This window comes from Monodon monoceros, unplaced genomic scaffold, assembly GCF_005190385.1.
Source record: "Monodon monoceros isolate NGI ecotype Baffin Bay Population unplaced genomic scaffold, NGI_Narwhal_1 Super_Scaffold_20, whole genome shotgun sequence".
NCBI classification, from domain to species: domain Eukaryota; kingdom Metazoa; phylum Chordata; class Mammalia; order Artiodactyla; family Monodontidae; genus Monodon; species Monodon monoceros.
In genome coordinates this window covers 29,148,662-29,165,883 of record NW_021703777.1, presented here as the reverse complement: position 1 = coordinate 29,165,883, position 17,222 = coordinate 29,148,662, and the positions used below count along the sequence as shown (strand labels likewise).

Below are 17,222 nucleotides of genomic sequence, written 5' to 3'. Positions count from 1 at the left end.
AGAGATGTCGGTTCCCCGGGGACGTGGGTACTTACTGATACCCAGGGGTGACTCAGGATCTGTCCCGCAGTGCACCGCGCTTCAACGTTTACCTGAAGCATTTGACTGATTAATTCCTGGAAAGAAATAAAGAAGGTGATAGAGCAGGCGACAGGGGGTAATTCCAGCATCAACACAGAAATCTTGAGTTTGCACCAAGTACTTCAAAGAACAGCCAACACAGCTGCTCAGCCATTTGAATGCAAAAGCTATTATCACCTCCACTGCCCGTGCCTAGGAGGCAATTACGCAGACACAGCTGCCTCCTGTCAGCGGCACTGAGAGAGGAAGAGGTCTCTCCCGAATCTATATTAAACCCAAGATGTTCTCTCCTAAGAGTTCCAGCCATTGTCATCATTCCACAGCACAGAACTGAAGTGCTGCTCCTTTTGGCAATTCAGCAGGTCTCACAAATCCACCCCTATAGTCTGACGGGTGTCCGTAACACATTTCTTGAATAAATGAAAGAACAAACGTTTAGGGCTTAGAGGAGCACAGGAGGATGGTAGTGGCAAACTGGGACGACAGCCAGTCCAGCTTTCAGAATTTGGTTAAGCATTTCAGAGACCACACTGAGGAAGGAACTTAATGAAGAACCACACATTAAAAGTCAAGACAGGGGCTTCCCTGGTGGCGCAGTGGTTGAGAGTCCGCCTGCCGATGCAGGGGACACGGGTTCGTGCCCCGGTCCGGGAGGATCCCACATGCCGCGGAGCGGCTGGGCCCGTGAGCCATGGCCGCTGAGCCTGCACGTCCGGAGCCTGTGCTCCACAACGGGAGAGGCCACAACAGTGAGAGGCCCACGTACCACAAAAAAAAGAAAAAAAAAAAGTCAAGACAGACACGGAGCTCAACACCAAGAGCTGCTACAGCCCCACACAATGGGTGAGGATCCTCAACACGACGCAACCCCTAGAAACGGGCCTGGATGGGTACCTTGGCTGAGTCTGTGATGTTGTCCCAGTAGGGGGCCGGAAACTCTAGCTTCCCAGCCAAGATCTGGTCGAAGAGATCTTCCTGGAGATTGTTCTCACTAAGTCAGTGATGGAGAAACAGAGAAAGAGTCAGAGTCACCATATAGTTTTTAACAAAATGCTCATGGGAAGGCGGGGGAGGAGTCCAGTCTCTCTGGCTTGGGCATTTCATAGCTCAGCTGTGGATCTCAACTGCATTTGGGATGACACTCTCTCCCTTTTAGACAAAGAACCGAAGAACATTTCCGGCCTGGGAATCACAGAGAAAGAGGGAGGTGTGTGTGTGTGTGTGTGTGTGGGGAGAGGTGGGGAGAGATGGGGAGAGATGCGGGGGGGTGGGGGGGAGGCGGAGGGAGGGGGGAGGGAAAGAGAGGATGAGGGAGAGGGGGAGGGGGGGGAGGGAGAGAGGGGGAAGAGAGGGAGCGGGGAGAGAGAAGAGACAAAGATGCAAGAACTTTGTTCAGTAGGTACAGGGTTTCAACGTGGAAAGACGAAGATGTTCCGGAGATGGACGGTAGTGATGGTTGTACAACATTGTAAATGTACTTAATACCACCTAACCCTTAAAACTATACACTTAAAAATGGTTTAAATGATAAATTTTACGTTACATATATTTTTCCACGATAAAAAAAGACTCAAGGAAAAAAATGGCATCCACAAATGATGTAAATCCTCATTTCAGCAAAAAAACAAGCTCAGCACCGGCCCTCAGTCTCTCGTGGTAGTAAGAGGGGAAAAGCAGCACATTTGAGTCAGATCTCCTTGTCCTTCCTCTTTCTACTCTTCCAAGAAAACAGCCAAAGATCAGTGAAGTAGCCAACATATGAAAACATCACAAGGAGTTCAGAATCTGGATAAACATTCATGACACAATGTGCTCCCCGCTTTGGAACTTGCCTTTCATTGAAGCTCAGTCGGAGACAAAGAGCCCATCCAAGGACATCGACTAGAGAACTGCACGGTTGAGGCAAACCCACCTCGCCACCCCTGGGTGAACATACCTCCCCACCCTGTGCCTACCTGCCCCCCCCCAAGGTGCATCTGCAAACACAGCTGGTGCCTACAGGATAAATGATGACTTGACTTTTTATGGATGGCACCATGGAAACACTGCTGGGAAAAATTCAGGAAGCTGGGCGTCCGCTACCTCCCAGAAAACTGCATCTCCACGGCCACAGAGCCCCTCCCCTCGGCGGGCACGTCAATGGCCAGAGTGAGAGCACAGTCACTGGCTTTCTGGGCCATCACAAAGCCCTAGGGGAAAACTCAGGATGCACTGCTGGGGTCAAGATCAAACTCCAGGAGCGAAGTGCCGTCTCACTAGGCAAGGGTGCAGCATTCCTCCCGGAGCTCCCGACAGGCTCCCTGCAGCCTACTTACTCCTCAGGGTGCTCACGTGGGACCCTGCCCAGTCTTCTGGACAGGAGGCTGCTCATGCTACCAGCCCTCCAGGGTCTGCAAGGGCAAGTGTGGTGTCCCTAGAAATACATCGCTCCGGGGAGTGTCCAGCGACAAATTTGGGGGCTGTGTGATGAGATGGCTGCCTCGTTCCTGTTCTAGGAAAAAAAGAGTAGAGTTTGTGGGCCGGTGAACATTCATGACCTCTAACCAAGCCCAGTGGAATCGACACCGCTGGTCCATGACGTCTGGGTCACGCAGCACACAGAGCAGCACAAGTCAGGCCAGATCACCGGACGAGGCAAAAGATGCCCCCACCCACCTCGCTCTCCTAAAAAGTGATATTCTTGGAGTGAGCACAGACTCTTTCTAGGTGTCTAAATATTTTCTCTCCTTTTCACTGTTACTTCTCTACTGATTTAATTCAGCTCAACTCTCCTTCAAAATGAGTAAAGGATGAAAAAAAAATGAGTAAAGGATGCATCTAAGAACACAATGGGATTTTACAGAAATCTTCAGAAAACTGGAGGACCCCAGGAGACAATGTTAGAAGGAGACAGAAAAAAGTCAGCCATTTCCAGAATTTGTTCTTTTTAGCCATTCCTCTCTATGACTGCACTCATCTCCTTTTTGGTATTTTCCTGGAATCTCAACTAGCTTATGTTATTTTAATATCTATGGCTTTTATTTTGTTAACAAACAGCTAAAACATTGGGGGTGTGTCTGCAGGATTTAGGTCCTTGGCAAAACAGCCTAAGTCAACAACAAAACCCCAGGATCCTGGCAATTAGAATGGCACCCTCAGGACCCGTGCTGTGAACTGCAAGAGCTTTGGGAATTTCGGGCTGCCCTCACAGAGCAGAGCTGAAGAGAATTGATCCTTCTTAGTAGTCACATAATAAAAGCCTCTCTGATTAAATCTTCCCTGGATTCATTAACACATTTACACTGTACAATCTGGCTGAGATGCTTCAGGCACTTTTTAATGCTTAAATAGTACAGTGCTGTAAGTATGAAAATGCCCATTAAGAAAAACTGTGAAAACAGCAAAAGAGTCTGTGTACACTCTTTCCAATGCCAAGTCATTAAAGGTCGGACGAGGTAACCTGAAAAAATGTTGTAAGCTATTTCACAAATGATGTGCAAACATTTGACTTCAAGGGGGGTATGTATGTGTGTGTCTTTAAAAGAAACATCAAATACCTCAGCATAGTCAGGCAAGTATTACTTGTCAGTGGCCCTAAGAACAGACTTGCTTAGGCAATAACTAAACTTCTAGTTGCCTCTGAAAAACCAACATCCTTCTCAGTAGCAATGAATCTGGTGTTGAAAAGACTAGAGGGAAAATATATGTCAGCCCAAGACTAAAGCCCGAAAACCCTAAAAGAAGAATGAGAGATGCTACAGTGAAAGAAGCTGAAACTGTCAATTCCAAGGAACAATTTTAATTAAAAAGCTTTGGGTGAAAATCATCTTTTGTAGAAAACAAATATTTTGAGATATCTGTTTGAAGGACTTTATTTTAGGTACAAATTTAAGTAGATAATCTGTCTTATACCATAGTCATTTATCATTCTTTAAAGGACCACTTCCATAATTTATATATATATGATATATAAAATATATAAAAATAAATATATTTTATATTATAGAAGGTTATAAAATCTATCCAGAATGTCTCTGTACGCTGTGAAGATGTTTCTGTAACTAGTATTTAACATAATAGATTCTCTTTCATCACAACACGGTATGAAAGAGGGAAAACATTTTCAAAAGTAAGTTATCTAGAGTTGTAGGACCAGCTTCTGAATATAACATCTAAGGCAGCAGCTTTCAGAATGTAGTTTTACTGCTTTTGATTAGCCAGACTTATCCCAAGATCCCGCAAAGCTGCTGCTGTCCATTGGATAACAAGTCACAATAGATACATATTGTTCAATCTGAGTCTCACTTTTGTTAAAAAGTAAAAAGCAAAGTCAAAGAAAAAACTCCCAGGCTGCGCTGGCAAGTGGCAACACTAGAGGGAGTTGTGAGCACACATTCCTCTACAACTGATCCCTGATACCCTTTTCCAACTGCTCTTAACTTGGGTTAACCAAGGAGGGAAACTCTACTGTAAGTGGTCCTAGAATTACTTGCTATCAAAACCCACTACCCTAGGGGCTTCCCTGGTGGCGCAGTGGTTGAGAGTCCACCTGCCGATGCAGGGGACGCGGGTTCATGCCCCGGTCCGGGAAGATCCCACATGCCGCAGAGCAGCTGGGTCCATGAGCCACGGCCTCTGAGCATGCGCGTCCGGAGCCTGTGCTCCGCAACAGGTGAGGCCACAGCAGTGAGAGGCCCGCGTAACCGCAAAAAAAAAAAAAACAAACCACTTGACTAGTTCCCAAAACAAGTCATCACTGAAACCAGCCAGGGCACAGTGTGACTGTAAAAATAGCCACAAATGATCCCCCTCCCTCTATGTACACACTTAACCTTCTCCCACATTTACCCCAGGCTTAGCTATTTGATTTCGTTTGGTCAACGGGACATCAGTGAAGAAATGTGCGGCAAGCAGAGACTTGGAAAGTGCTCTGGCTGCTTTGGGATATCCTGTATCCACCATCATGTGAAGCCCATGCTAGCCCACCGGACGCTGAAAGGCACATGGCCAAGTCATATCTGTTTCCCAGCTGACACTGAGCCAACTACCAGGCATATGAGTGAGGCTACACTGGACCTCACGCCCCCACTGAGCCAGCCCAGAGCAGAAGAACTGCTCAATGGACTCACAGAATGATTTCCACCCCTGCCTTTAGGGGAAGTTTGTTATTCAGCAAAAGCTGATACGTCCAGTAATCCTACAGTCTGTATAACCCACCTGAGCAATGATCTTGATGGAAAACCATGATGTTGATGGCCAGATGGAAAGAACTTTCCACCTACAGAAACGTAACCCATGCCACAAGGACAAGGTCCCACGCAAATGTCATATCTTTCACGAAACCTTTTGTGATTTCTGGCCCCCAACTTAGCATGACCTCATATGCTCAGTTATTCTGATTGATCAACATTCTCGTGATGTATCTACACCAGAAGGCTCTCACAAGTAGAGACGGACATCTCTGTCATTCCTGTGTTTAGTGTCAGCCAAAAAAAAAAAAAAACCTGTTCAACTCAATTAAAAATTGTTCATTTAAAAAAGATAAACCTTTCAACTTTGAAAGCTTTCACAATAAAATGCGGGGTGGGGGGGGTAATGGAATAAACTTATTTTTCACTTACTGACCGAATACTACAATGTAAACGCTATGGCCTCAGAGAATATGTTTTGTTCACCACTCGGTTCCCAGCACTTAGAATAGTACCTGGCCCACAGGAGCTACTCTACAAAGAGTTGTAAAATGAACAAAGAAGGGATTAAAAGGAAAAGAGCATTCAAGAAAACTCAGAGGAAAATCAAACATGCACCATTAGATGAACTTCTGCTTCAAAGTGTTCATTTGCTCCAAAGAGGGAGACAGAACTGATCAAAAGAGATGCTGTGTCAAAGCCCCACACGCCCCCTAGTCATGGACTGCTGGGTGCGAGTGCACTCTGTGGACCCCAGCACACACCCAAACACCATGTGTGGCCACCAGGCGAGGTGCAGGGTCACCAAGGGTCAATCTGCTGTTCCCAGTTCTGTTTATGCCAAAAGTATTTGTAATTCTACTTAATACTATGTGAACGGACAAAATAAATTTAAAAAGAAAGAATTCCCTGTTTCTACAAGAACTAGGTCGAATGCTTTGCAAAGTGAGTTGTTTAAAAACTGCTGTTGAGGGCTTCCCTGGTGGCGCAGTGGTTGAGAGTCCGCCTGCCGATGCAGGGCACACGGGTTCGTGCCCCGGTCCGGGAGGATCCCACATGCCGCGGAGCGGCTGGGCCCATGAGCCATGGCCGCTGAGCCTGCGCGTCCGGAGCCTGTGCTCCACAACGGGAGAGGCCACAGCAGTGAGAGGCCCGAGTACTGCCAAAAAAAAAAACTGCTGTTGAGGGGGCTTCCCTGGTTGCACAGTGGTTAAGAATTCGCCTGCCAATGCAGGGGAAACGGGTTCGAGCCCTGGTCCGGGAAGATCCCACATGCCACAGAGCAAATAAGCCCATGCGCCGCAACTACTGAGCCTGCGCTCTAGAGGCCGTGAGCCACAATTACTGAGCCAGTGCTCCTAGAGCCCGTGCTCCGCAACAAGAGAAGCCACCTCAGTGAGAAACCTGCTCACGGCAACAAAAAGTAGCCCCCACTCTCAACAATTAGAGAAAGCATGTGCGTAGCAACAAAGACCCAACACAGCCAAAAATAAATAAATAAATAAATTTATTAAAAAAAAAAAAAAACCAAAAAACTGCTGTCGAATTAAGTAGAAAAGACAACTCTTAAGAACTAGAAAAAGGCTTACCTGGAAGGATCAGATTGCTTCACAAGGATCTTTAAATCTATTCCTCTTGAAAAAGACTGAGAATGGAAATCATAGACACTGGACTATGGGTGTGTTTTACGGAAGAATGACCGCAGGAAACTCAGGGGACCAAACACAAAGCAAAGGCCTTGGCCTCACATCAAAAGTGTGGACAAGGAATATACATTAATAGGTTGTAAATTAAGATAAAAAAGTGAAAGGTATGTTTGTGTAATTTTTAACTGACATTTTTATTGAGCAGTTTCTGGTCCTGATTGCCAGAAGTAGAATGTCTGCTTCCTGATCAAAGGGAGAGGGTTTACAATTCAAATATTGTCATTCAAAGAGCCACTGACCTTCGGAAGGGTGGGAATCCACAGAGCAGTATGTACGTGATCACGCCAGCTGCCCAAATGTCCACCTTCAGGCCATAGCTGGGGAAACAAAGTGGGTGGGAGGAGAGAAACAGTGATACTACTCCCAGGAACCCTGCACATTACTGGAGTACTTGCCTTTGTTTGTTAGGGAAAAAAGGCCTTTTGGTACCAAACTGCTCATTTCATGTAGAGGAATGAATTACCCTCTGGACAAAAGGTGTCTGCTCTTCTCCCAACCTCACCACCATCTTGGGGACTCCAAGACTGGCCTTGGGACAGAAGTCCAGGCCTAGGGCTCTTGGAACTAGGAGCACAAACTCAAGCTCCTGGGATCAAAATCATGGTGCAGGTAACAGTCTCTCCTGCCCTCCACATTCCCAAGAGGCATGTGAATACACAGCAGGAGTAGCAGCAAAATATACCCTTTCCCAAAGTTAAAGCACTAACCCAAACCCCCAGGAGGCATACCCGGTTTCAGCAATGATTTCTGGGGCCACATAAGTCGGGGTGCCACAGACTGTGTATAAAGGGCCTTCTACCACAGTGGCCAGCCCGAAGTCTCCCAGTTTCAAAGACTTGGTCCCATCAGGATATTCACACACCTGGAACAGAAACCAGCCAATAATCAGAAGTCTTTTTTTTTTTTTTTTTTCCTCAGTGATTGCAAGGGGTGGGGGGCCTTTGGAATTAGGCAGAAAAGACACAGATACATTTACTAACAAATCAAAAGAAATCTCTCCTTGTGATATTAACGGCATGGTTTATCTTTGTTGCTTCTTAAAGCTCTAATTTTTCTTTTTAGAGATTTTGCATGATTGTGTGAAATAGGAAAAAGACAATATTTCTACCTTTGCAAAACGTTCCTTACCTAGGAGTATAATGAACATGTCTGCATGCTGAGGAGTGTAGGTGGCTGCTTACCTGGTTGGCTCGAGAGCCCTCTAAGACTTCTGTTGTGTGTTTCCTGAGCGCTGGCGGGGAGGGGGGATGTGAGAGCCTCAGAAATGTTTATGAAGTGTCCACTGAAGCGCTAGGTGGTCTCCAACTTGCATGTTTAGTTTAGAAAATAAAATTAGAACTTGTTCTCTAGACAATGATGAATATAAATATTACATAGGGGAGAACCCTGGAAATTTAGAAAGAAAATGACTTTGGGGATCAGACAGCCTGAGCTTGCATAACCAACCACTCCACCCATTTTCTGGTGATGTGACCTTTGAAAGTCTCTCACTCGCCCTGGGCAGGATTCTTCATCTGTGAAATGGGAGGACAGGGGTCCTTGGCTCACGGGGTTGGTGTGAGGATGAAATGAGATGAAGTACAGATCAGGGCTTAATGAATGTTCCTTCCTTTCCTAGAAGGAGTGGCTGATTAGATCAGGTAAATCATCATCTTGGAAAAGGTTTAACAATGCTGATGAACATGTAACAACTTTTCTAGAAAGCACTGCAACCATATGTAAATTTCTTAATATCCTTCATAACCTCTGATCCTGTAAATCTACTTCTAAGAACCTGCTCTGAGGCAACAGAGATGGACCGAAAGGTTATACACAAGAATGCCAATATCAGAATTCATCTGTTTTTAAAAACTGGAAGCAACATAAATGGCCAACAGGGTAATGACTTAATAAATCATGGTAACTCCAATAAGGATGTTGAAAAAAAAAACCAAACAGACAAAAAAATAACCAAAAAAAAATAAATCATGGTAAATCCCTACAATGAAATATTATACAGTCACTAATAAGCACATTTCAAATAAATTATTAATCATGGGAAATATTTACTATATTACATAAAATTTTTTTAAATATTCAAAATTATATATATACTGTAACACCCCAAAATGTTGTTTATCTCTAGGTGGTAGCATTACAGGTTACTTTAATTTTCTTCTTTATACTTTTCAGTAGTTTCCAAAATGTTTACAATGAAAGTTACATTTTAAATGGATTGTTTTAGAAGCAAATGAGTGTGTGTGAGAACAAAACTGAGATTTGACTGTGGGATCTTTAACAAGCTGTCCATTTGCCTCTTGGACGTCCATTCTGAAAACACTCAATTTCAGAGGATAACTACAAAAACCTAACCTGTACTCACGTCATACCTTTCCTCTACTTTTACATTTTAAACATATTTTGTTTGTGTTTCCTTGTATTATTCTACCATGAACTGAATCAGATTTTCATCTAAACCACTACTTACTAAAGGAAGTGAAAAATTTAGCAAATTATGTTTTTTCAAGATAAGCATGTTTACAACATCATCCATTAGTCTGCTACTTAATGAGGGGGATGATTTATAAACTCCTCAATAAAAAGACATCAAGAACCTCTGGCCTTCCTCATGCCAATGACCCCACCACCTTAATAGGCATTTTTTTAAGGATGACACTGAAATACCTTCCTAGCCTGTGATGTTCTCAGTAGTTTAAGAGGAGTATTTTTCACCTTAGTATTTTAATAACTGCTTCCATGTTGATGTACTAAATACCCATGTGCAGCATGCATCTTTATGACTTACAAGTTTCACAGGACTAATGATGAGGATTTGGAGTCCCTCACAGATATTTATCATTCTGAGTCAGCCCACAACTCAGCAGAAACATATTCAAAGCTACTAATGAGGCTTCCCTGGTGGCGCAGTGGTTGAGAGTCTACCTGCCGATGTAGGGGACACGGGTTCGTGCCCCGGTCCGGGAGGATCCCATGTGCCGCGGAGCGGCTGGGCCCGTGAGCCATGGCCGCTGAGCCTGTGCTCCGCAGCGGGAGAGGCCACAGCAGTGCGAGGCCCGCGAACCGCAAAAAAAAAAAAAAAAAGCTACTAATGATTCAGCCTAAAGCAACAGAAACCAGGTTCTGAGTCATGCTTAGTCTTAGGACGACTTTCCATCCGTTATGTTTAATATAAACATTAACAAGAACAATCTGAATTACAGTTAGAATTTATGATGCATTTACTGAAACCCAGACTTTAGAAATTCCCTGAGTAATTGCAGTGATAAGAACATTATAACCAACATTATAATTCTAAATGTCTCTATCATGAGTAAAAAAAAAAAAAAGTTTTGTTAATGTCATTTTGTTTTTACAACTTTAAAATACACTCATTAGGTACATTTTTTAAAAACAGTGTTTATTTTAGACATTCAATTTAGGGATGCCTAGGGGTATTTAAGTGTTGTCAGATACTCCGAAGTCCCAGAAGTCCCGTTTTTCACATCCCCTATAAGGAATTCAGAGTCAGATGCAGGAGTATAAATAGAAAGGGACTGAACAGTCTATAATCGTTGAATTATGTTTGGGCAAGTGGTACTCCTTGGCTAAACATCAAAAGGGAAGTGTCATAAGGGCCAGACAAGCCTGGAATAATAATATTTTATCTGATTCATCTCTCCCCAATGCTAGACACAAAGGCAAATATGTGGAAGAGAATGTAAGTAAATTTCAAGTCTTAGCTGGAGATTCTCTTCAAAGCAGGAAAAAAAAATACATATATATACATCTATAAATCTACACATACACACACACACATTTATGACATTGCTGGGACTTCCCTGGTGGTGCAGTGGTTAAGAATCCTCCTGCCAACGGAGGGGGCACGGGTTCAATCCCTGGTCCAGGAAGATCCCACATGCTGCAGAGCAACTAAGCCCATGCACCACAACTAATGAGCCTGTGCTCTAGAGCCCACGAGCACAACTACTGAGGCCGTGTGCCACAACTACTGAAGCCCGCGTGCCTGGGGCCCGTGCTCCGCAGCAAGAGAAGCCACCGCAATGAGAAGCCCGCACACCGCAACAAAGAGTAGCCCCGCTCGCCGCAACTAGAGAAAGCCCACGCGCAGCAACGAAAACCCAATGCAGCCAAAAAATTTTTTTTAATTTATGACATTGCTTTAAGAAACTGACACGGACACACACACATGGCTTTAAGAGACTGGTTTTAAGAAAGAGGTGGCTAAATGCACAGGGACTCCAAAGGCCTTCTGTTCTGGCAGAGAATTCAGTTCTCCCCAGTAACGTGCATCCTCGCAGGACTTGGGACATTCCAATATTTTCCTAAATGCTGTCTCACTGCACTACTATAGTCACCCTGCTGGACGATTAGGAAGAGAACTTTTGCTCCAATTTACAGATGAGGAAACTGAGGCTCAGAAAACTCAAGTTACGAGCAGGCAGCCAAGGGGGGCTCCAAACAAGACCACTGCCGTCCACCGCACCCTCCTGCGTCTAAAAGCCTGCACGGCCTGCAGACTCTCAGTGAGATCTGAACAGCCACCACTGTGAGAACTCCAGCCCTGCGGTGCTCAAAGGGCCCACCACAAGCTGAGAGATGCTGTCAAAAGTTGCTCTCAGAATGCAAAACTGAAATATGTGAGAAATGCAGATCCCACATACAAAGTGAATGCCACAAGCTCTCTAAATAAAACGTCAGCATCATGATTTAGCAGGACTTCAAATATGAGAAACCAACCCTCTTCTCTCCCCTGCCCCCAGAACTCCTGGAAACGTGGAATTTATCACTGGTCTCTCATAGTTAACTCTGACAGGGCACCGCCAGGCTGTAACTCACGGCATTAATGGCCACCCCTGTGCTCCCTGACACAGTGACCCATACATCTCTGCTGGCAGGGGTTTAAATTATGACACTGCTGCCAGAGGAGGGGATGCAAATCAGATGTCTGAATGCTCTGGTGTTCAAAGACCCAATTCTCTTTTAAAGTAGCAAGACGTTGGCAGTCCCTCTGTGTATTTCCTTTTAGTGCCTCGATGGCACTTTTTCACGCCAACCTGCTGACTCTATCTAGGATCAGCCGAGGGGTCCAGTTAGGTTTCCAAAGGCAGGCACATATTCTACTTGGATATGCGCAGCTAAGGGTCTCCAAAGCCTGACCCCACGGCCCTTTCATGTCACACATTAGCCTCATCCCGACATCAGTTTTATCATCTCCCTTCTCTGCCCTTTGGGCAGCACAGCGGGGTTAGAGCAGGTCTCGGAGTGGGGCGGACATTCATCCAGGTGGGGCAGGTGGGGCAGGTGAGGCACTCGATTCCAATCTCCTGCCTACATTCTGAGACTCATCCTAACGGGGACTGATGTCTCCAACCGCTATCTTCCCTTGATGTGTAACAGCAGAAGAGGATGAGGGGCGGTTTTCTGAGATTCTGCATACAGTAAGGAACTGTGAGTGGAAAAGAGGGGAAATGGGGTGAGAACGGAATCAGTGAGCTGGGAAACGGGCACCCTGGGGTTTACAGGGAAGCTCACTCACCCTTCCACCACCCTCCTCGCCGGCTGGGCCCCCGCAGTCAGAGCCAGGTGGCGTGGGCACTGTGGTAACCACTGGTCCTTGGGCCCCGTGGCCCCGTGCTCTCAGAGAACGTCAATCACAGCGGCCACTGCGGTGACGTGGGCCGTGGAGAGCAGGGGCGTCCTCGTGAACACCTCGGCACCGTGTCTGGCTCTGCGGGGGGAAGCCTTATCCCCTCTGCCCCCGGCCAAGTTCTGTCAGTGGGGGAGGGGCGGGGCCAGCCCAGACTGCAGCCTCAAGGTGCAGAAGCAGCCCGTCGAGAGGAGGGAACCCCACGCCCTCACGTCCACCCAGGGGCCTGGCTTGCCGCTGCCTCCATTCCTCCTTAGAGTTCACATAACACATCTTGTTTTACAGAGCAGGGGTGTTTACTTTCCTAATAGGAACAAACAGAAATGAAACACATTCCCTCAAGGCAGGAGACAGTAAGAAAAAAAACCTCACATACTTTTTAAGTGGACACTCGGAAATTATCAAATGGTATTAACCAAAAGGCGAAATCGATACCCTGGATTAGCAGAAAGCCCCAGGACGGCCCCAAAGCCTAGTCCATTCAGTTGTTATTTGCGTGCTGGGCGTACGAGGCAGGCTGTGGAGACTTGTGTTTGAGGGCCAGCTGCTGGTGACCTAGGTGACCATGGTGGTCAGTCACCAGCCATCTACCCACGTCCACTGTGTGCTTCCTCGGCCCTGGGGATATAAAGTAACCGAAACACAGACCTTGCCCCGTTAGTGCTTACGACCTAGAGAAGACAACAGACAAGTAAACGACAAAATCACTGCACCACGGCAAGTGCAGCAAAAACCAGAGGTGGCCATGACTGACTCTGCCCAGGGAGCCTGGGGTGATATCAAGAAGACAGGCCTCGGGCTTCCCTGGTGGCGCAGTGGTTGAGAGTCCACCTGCCGATGCAGGGGATGCGGGTTCGTGCCCCGGTCCAGGAGGATCCCACATGCCACGGAGCGGCTGGGCCCGTGAGCCATGGCCGCTGAGTCTGCGCTCCGCAACGGGAGAGGCCACAACAGTGAGAGGCCCGCGTACCGCAAAAAAAAAAAAAAAAAAAAAAAAAAAAAGGAGACAGGCCTCGCTCAGTATCTTACAAGATGAACGTGTTTGCCACGTTGCTGGGGGAGAGGATGCTGCAAACAGAGACCAGTGTGGACACCAACAATGAGGCGTAATGCTGCTGAGGAAGTCAAGTCTTCACCAACTCCTGGACCCGGGGAAACCTGTGCTTGGATGCACACGATATGGGAGACTCAGATAGGCTCACCTGCCAAGCAGTAACGATGATGATGGTGACGCTCAGCCCTGAAAGGTGGAAACAGAGAAGCCAAGAGTCCTGTGTGCGTTTGGGAGATGTGTGTGTGCAGAACTCCCAAATCGCCTTCTCTAAAATTTCTCTACAATGTAGACATGAGGACTGTCCCCATTAGCAATGTTTGGTTTGAAGGCCACCATGAGGTGAGTTAAATATGGCTTGAAGGTGAGTGCCATGCTGGCCAGATGGGTAGGGAAGAGAGTAACAGGAGAAGAGGCTGGAAAGGTAAACTGGAACCAGATTATGAAGCTGAGTGCATATTAGAATAAGACTTTCATCTGTAGAACAACAGGACAAATGAGACTTTTAAACAAGAAAAGTTAGCATATCTGGGTCTCAATTTCCATATCTGTAGAGCTGAAATGAATGGACTAGATCATTGCCAAACTTCCGTCCTGCACAGAAATGAACGCTTGTGTTCTACTGCTGTCTCCTACAAGCCTCTAATTCTGTTTCTGTCTCCAATTTATTCTTCAGAATTTTTTGCCTCATAAAATAATTTTCCTGCTCACCTTTCTTCAGTTAGCACCATCCATCAAATCGTAAATGAAAATATGTTTTCTAATGTCTGGTAAACAGTAAATGCAGAAGTGCAGATCAATTCGAGAAATCCATTAACATTTTATGGTCATTGACTTGAGTCAGGCTGATTTTCTAGATTTAAATCCTCTCAGCCCCGTATCTGCAGGGCTAGTATAGACTTTAAAATGTCATTGGGGCTTCCCTGGTGGCGCAGTGGTTGAGAGTCCGCCTGCCAATGCAGGGGACACGGGTTCGTGACCCGGTCCGGGAAGATCCCACATGCCGCAGAGCGGCTGGGCCCGTGAGCCATGGCCGCTGAGCCTGCGCTTCCGGAGCCTGTGCTCCGCAACGGGAGAGGCCACGACAGTGAGAGGCCCGCGTACCACAAAAAATAAATGAATAAATAAAATAAAATGTCATAGTCTGCATATGATTATTTGCATGCAATTACTGTCACTTTAAAGGGAGAGAGGCCTGAGTTGGAACAGAAAAGGCAGAGATGACGTACCAAGAGGTTCTCTGGCTTGATGTCTCTGTGCACAATGCTGAGGGCATGGAGGTACCTGAGGGCGTTGGCCAGGTTGTACACCATGGCACTGCCATCTCTCTCAGTGTACTTGGTTGAAGAAGTAATTGCATCAAAGAGATCTCCACCCTAAAGGACACATAAAAGAACATATCAAAACATCGACAGTGGGGACTTCCCTGGTGGCACAGTGGTTAAGACTCTGCACTCTCAATGCAGAAGGCCAAGGTTCGATCCCTGGTCCGGGAACTAGATCCCACATGCATGCCGCAACTAAGAGTTTGCATGCCACAACTAAGGTGCCTGTGTGCCGCAACTAAGGAGCCCATCTGCCATAACTAAGACCCAATGCAACCAAATAAATAAATAAATAAATATTTTAAAAAGCAAAACAAACCAAAACATCAACAGTGGCAGTTCTATGAAGGTAACAAAGAAAGCTCATCAGCCTGGAGTAGATGAAAAAAATGACACAAGTGCCACTAAAACTGATGATTATAAATAATGGAAGTTTCAAGGTAGCAAAACACTTTTCCAATTAGGTCCTTCAAGAATATTGTACGTCTTGGGATTTGTCATCAATGAATTCTCTTGAAATCTCTCCATCCTCTTACTTTGACCAATTCCATCACCAGAAAAAGCTCAGTAGCTGTTTCCATCTCCTCAACCAGCATGATGATATTTGGATGTTTCACTCTGCGCAGTATCGACACTTCGTTCTCAATCAGATGCTCCTGTCAAAAAGGGTTTAGAGAGGTAGATCAGAAATTACAGAACCCTCTGCTCTATCCCTGTGTTCTGGAGGACAACACAGGCTGTAGATCTGACACTGAAGGAACAGAGACAAACCACACCCTGGCCCAGCTGGTGTCCCTAGGGACAGGACAAGTCAGCATGACACCTCATTGTAACTAACAGAAAGACATTCTTCAATACATCCCTCGAGGAGTTCCCTGGTTGCGCAGTGGTTAGGAATCCGCCTGCCAATGCAGGAGACACGGGTTTGAGCCCTGGTCCGGGAAGATCCCACATGCCACAGAGCAACTAAGCCTGTGCGCCACAACTCCTGAGCCCACGTGCCACAACTACTGAGCCTGTGTGCCACAACTACTGAAGCTCACGCGCCTAGAGCCCATGCTGTGCAACAAGAGAAGCCACCATAATGAGAAGCCCGCACACTGCAAAGAAGAGTAACTCCCGCTCACCGCAACTAGAGAAAGCCCACACGCAGCAACAAAGACCCAACACAGCCAAAAATAAAATAAATAAATAAATTTATTTTTAAAAAATACATCCCTCAAAAGGCTCGGCATGCTATCTGGCACATAAAACACACTCCTTTCTGTCTCTTCTTTATTTCTAACACCTTAAGAGGTTGTGATGCTATGAAAGCTTGTGTACGCCACACTGTGCTTTGCAGTTCAGCTGGAATCACTTTTCCCTTTCAGTATACACTCAGAAATAAAGACTAGGCATATAAGGAAATTTGGCATGCTTATGGGATACAACTTCTAGCATTACAAACATTTTTAGTTTTTAAACTATTACCAATATGAATTTGAATTTCATGTTGAAATTCATAAAAAAGAAACTTTCTTCTTCTATGATTGGGTATGAAATCATTCACCAGATGGATGTTCCTTATCATCTTGTATTTCAGAAATCAGGAAACATATAGTACCATGGGGACCATCACTTCTCTGAAAACACCACCTGATTATCAGTCCTGGTGAGTAATGCAGTTGCGATCAGCACTGTAGCAAAACGTTTACTCACGGCATTATTATTTTCAATACACCAACCCATGAATCATGAGCAACAACTGGTCTATTTTATTATGAGACATTAAAATCTCTCAACGATGTCATATTTGTTAATCCTCATTAACTGTAATAATAAATTGTTTAGAATTTAGGAAATGCTCTATAAAAATTGCTAATTGCCCTATTACACACTCTAGGTTTTCAAATATAGCTTTTATAAAATTTACCTCATAAGAGCTATCATTTGCTACCTAAATATTCAATACACCTATATGCATATATTCATATTATATGTTCGTGTGTGTGTGTGTGTGTGTGCGCGCTTCCCTCTTACCGCCCCTTTTGCTTCCTTTGCTCTCATGAATTTCAGTGTTCTGCTGCAGTAGTAAGATAATTATCTCTAGTTCAGGATACCATTTATGGTTCCTCTCATCTTCATGCATCCATGTATACATGTATTTTTACTCAAAGCCATCTCAAATGCTTTTCGACAACAGGTGGAAGTATGAATTATAACAGATGAATAACTAACGTTCAGAGAAAATCTGTTGCTGGCTGC

At 45.5% G+C, this 17,222-nt stretch overlaps 1 protein-coding gene across 11 annotated transcripts in view; it reads right to left on the bottom strand.

Annotated features, from left to right (window-relative positions):
* Positions 1–17,222, bottom strand: part of DCLK2 (doublecortin like kinase 2) — a 152,709-nt gene that overhangs the window by 7,392 nt on the left and 128,095 nt on the right. For all 11 annotated transcript variants that reach the window (XR_003795583.1, XR_003795584.1, XM_029235182.1 and 8 more), the window contains 6 exons: positions 15,515–15,634; positions 14,883–15,029; positions 7,684–7,817; positions 7,195–7,272; positions 976–1,072; positions 36–116 (listed from right to left, as the gene is read on the bottom strand). Coding sequence is in view for 9 of the 11 variants with exons in the window: in XM_029235182.1 (XP_029091015.1) it covers positions 36–116; positions 976–1,072; positions 7,195–7,272; positions 7,684–7,817; positions 14,883–15,029; positions 15,515–15,634 (657 nt within the window). In the remaining 2 variants the exon portion in view is untranslated. The remainder of the gene's footprint in view (positions 1–35; positions 117–975; positions 1,073–7,194; positions 7,273–7,683; positions 7,818–14,882; positions 15,030–15,514; positions 15,635–17,222) is intronic.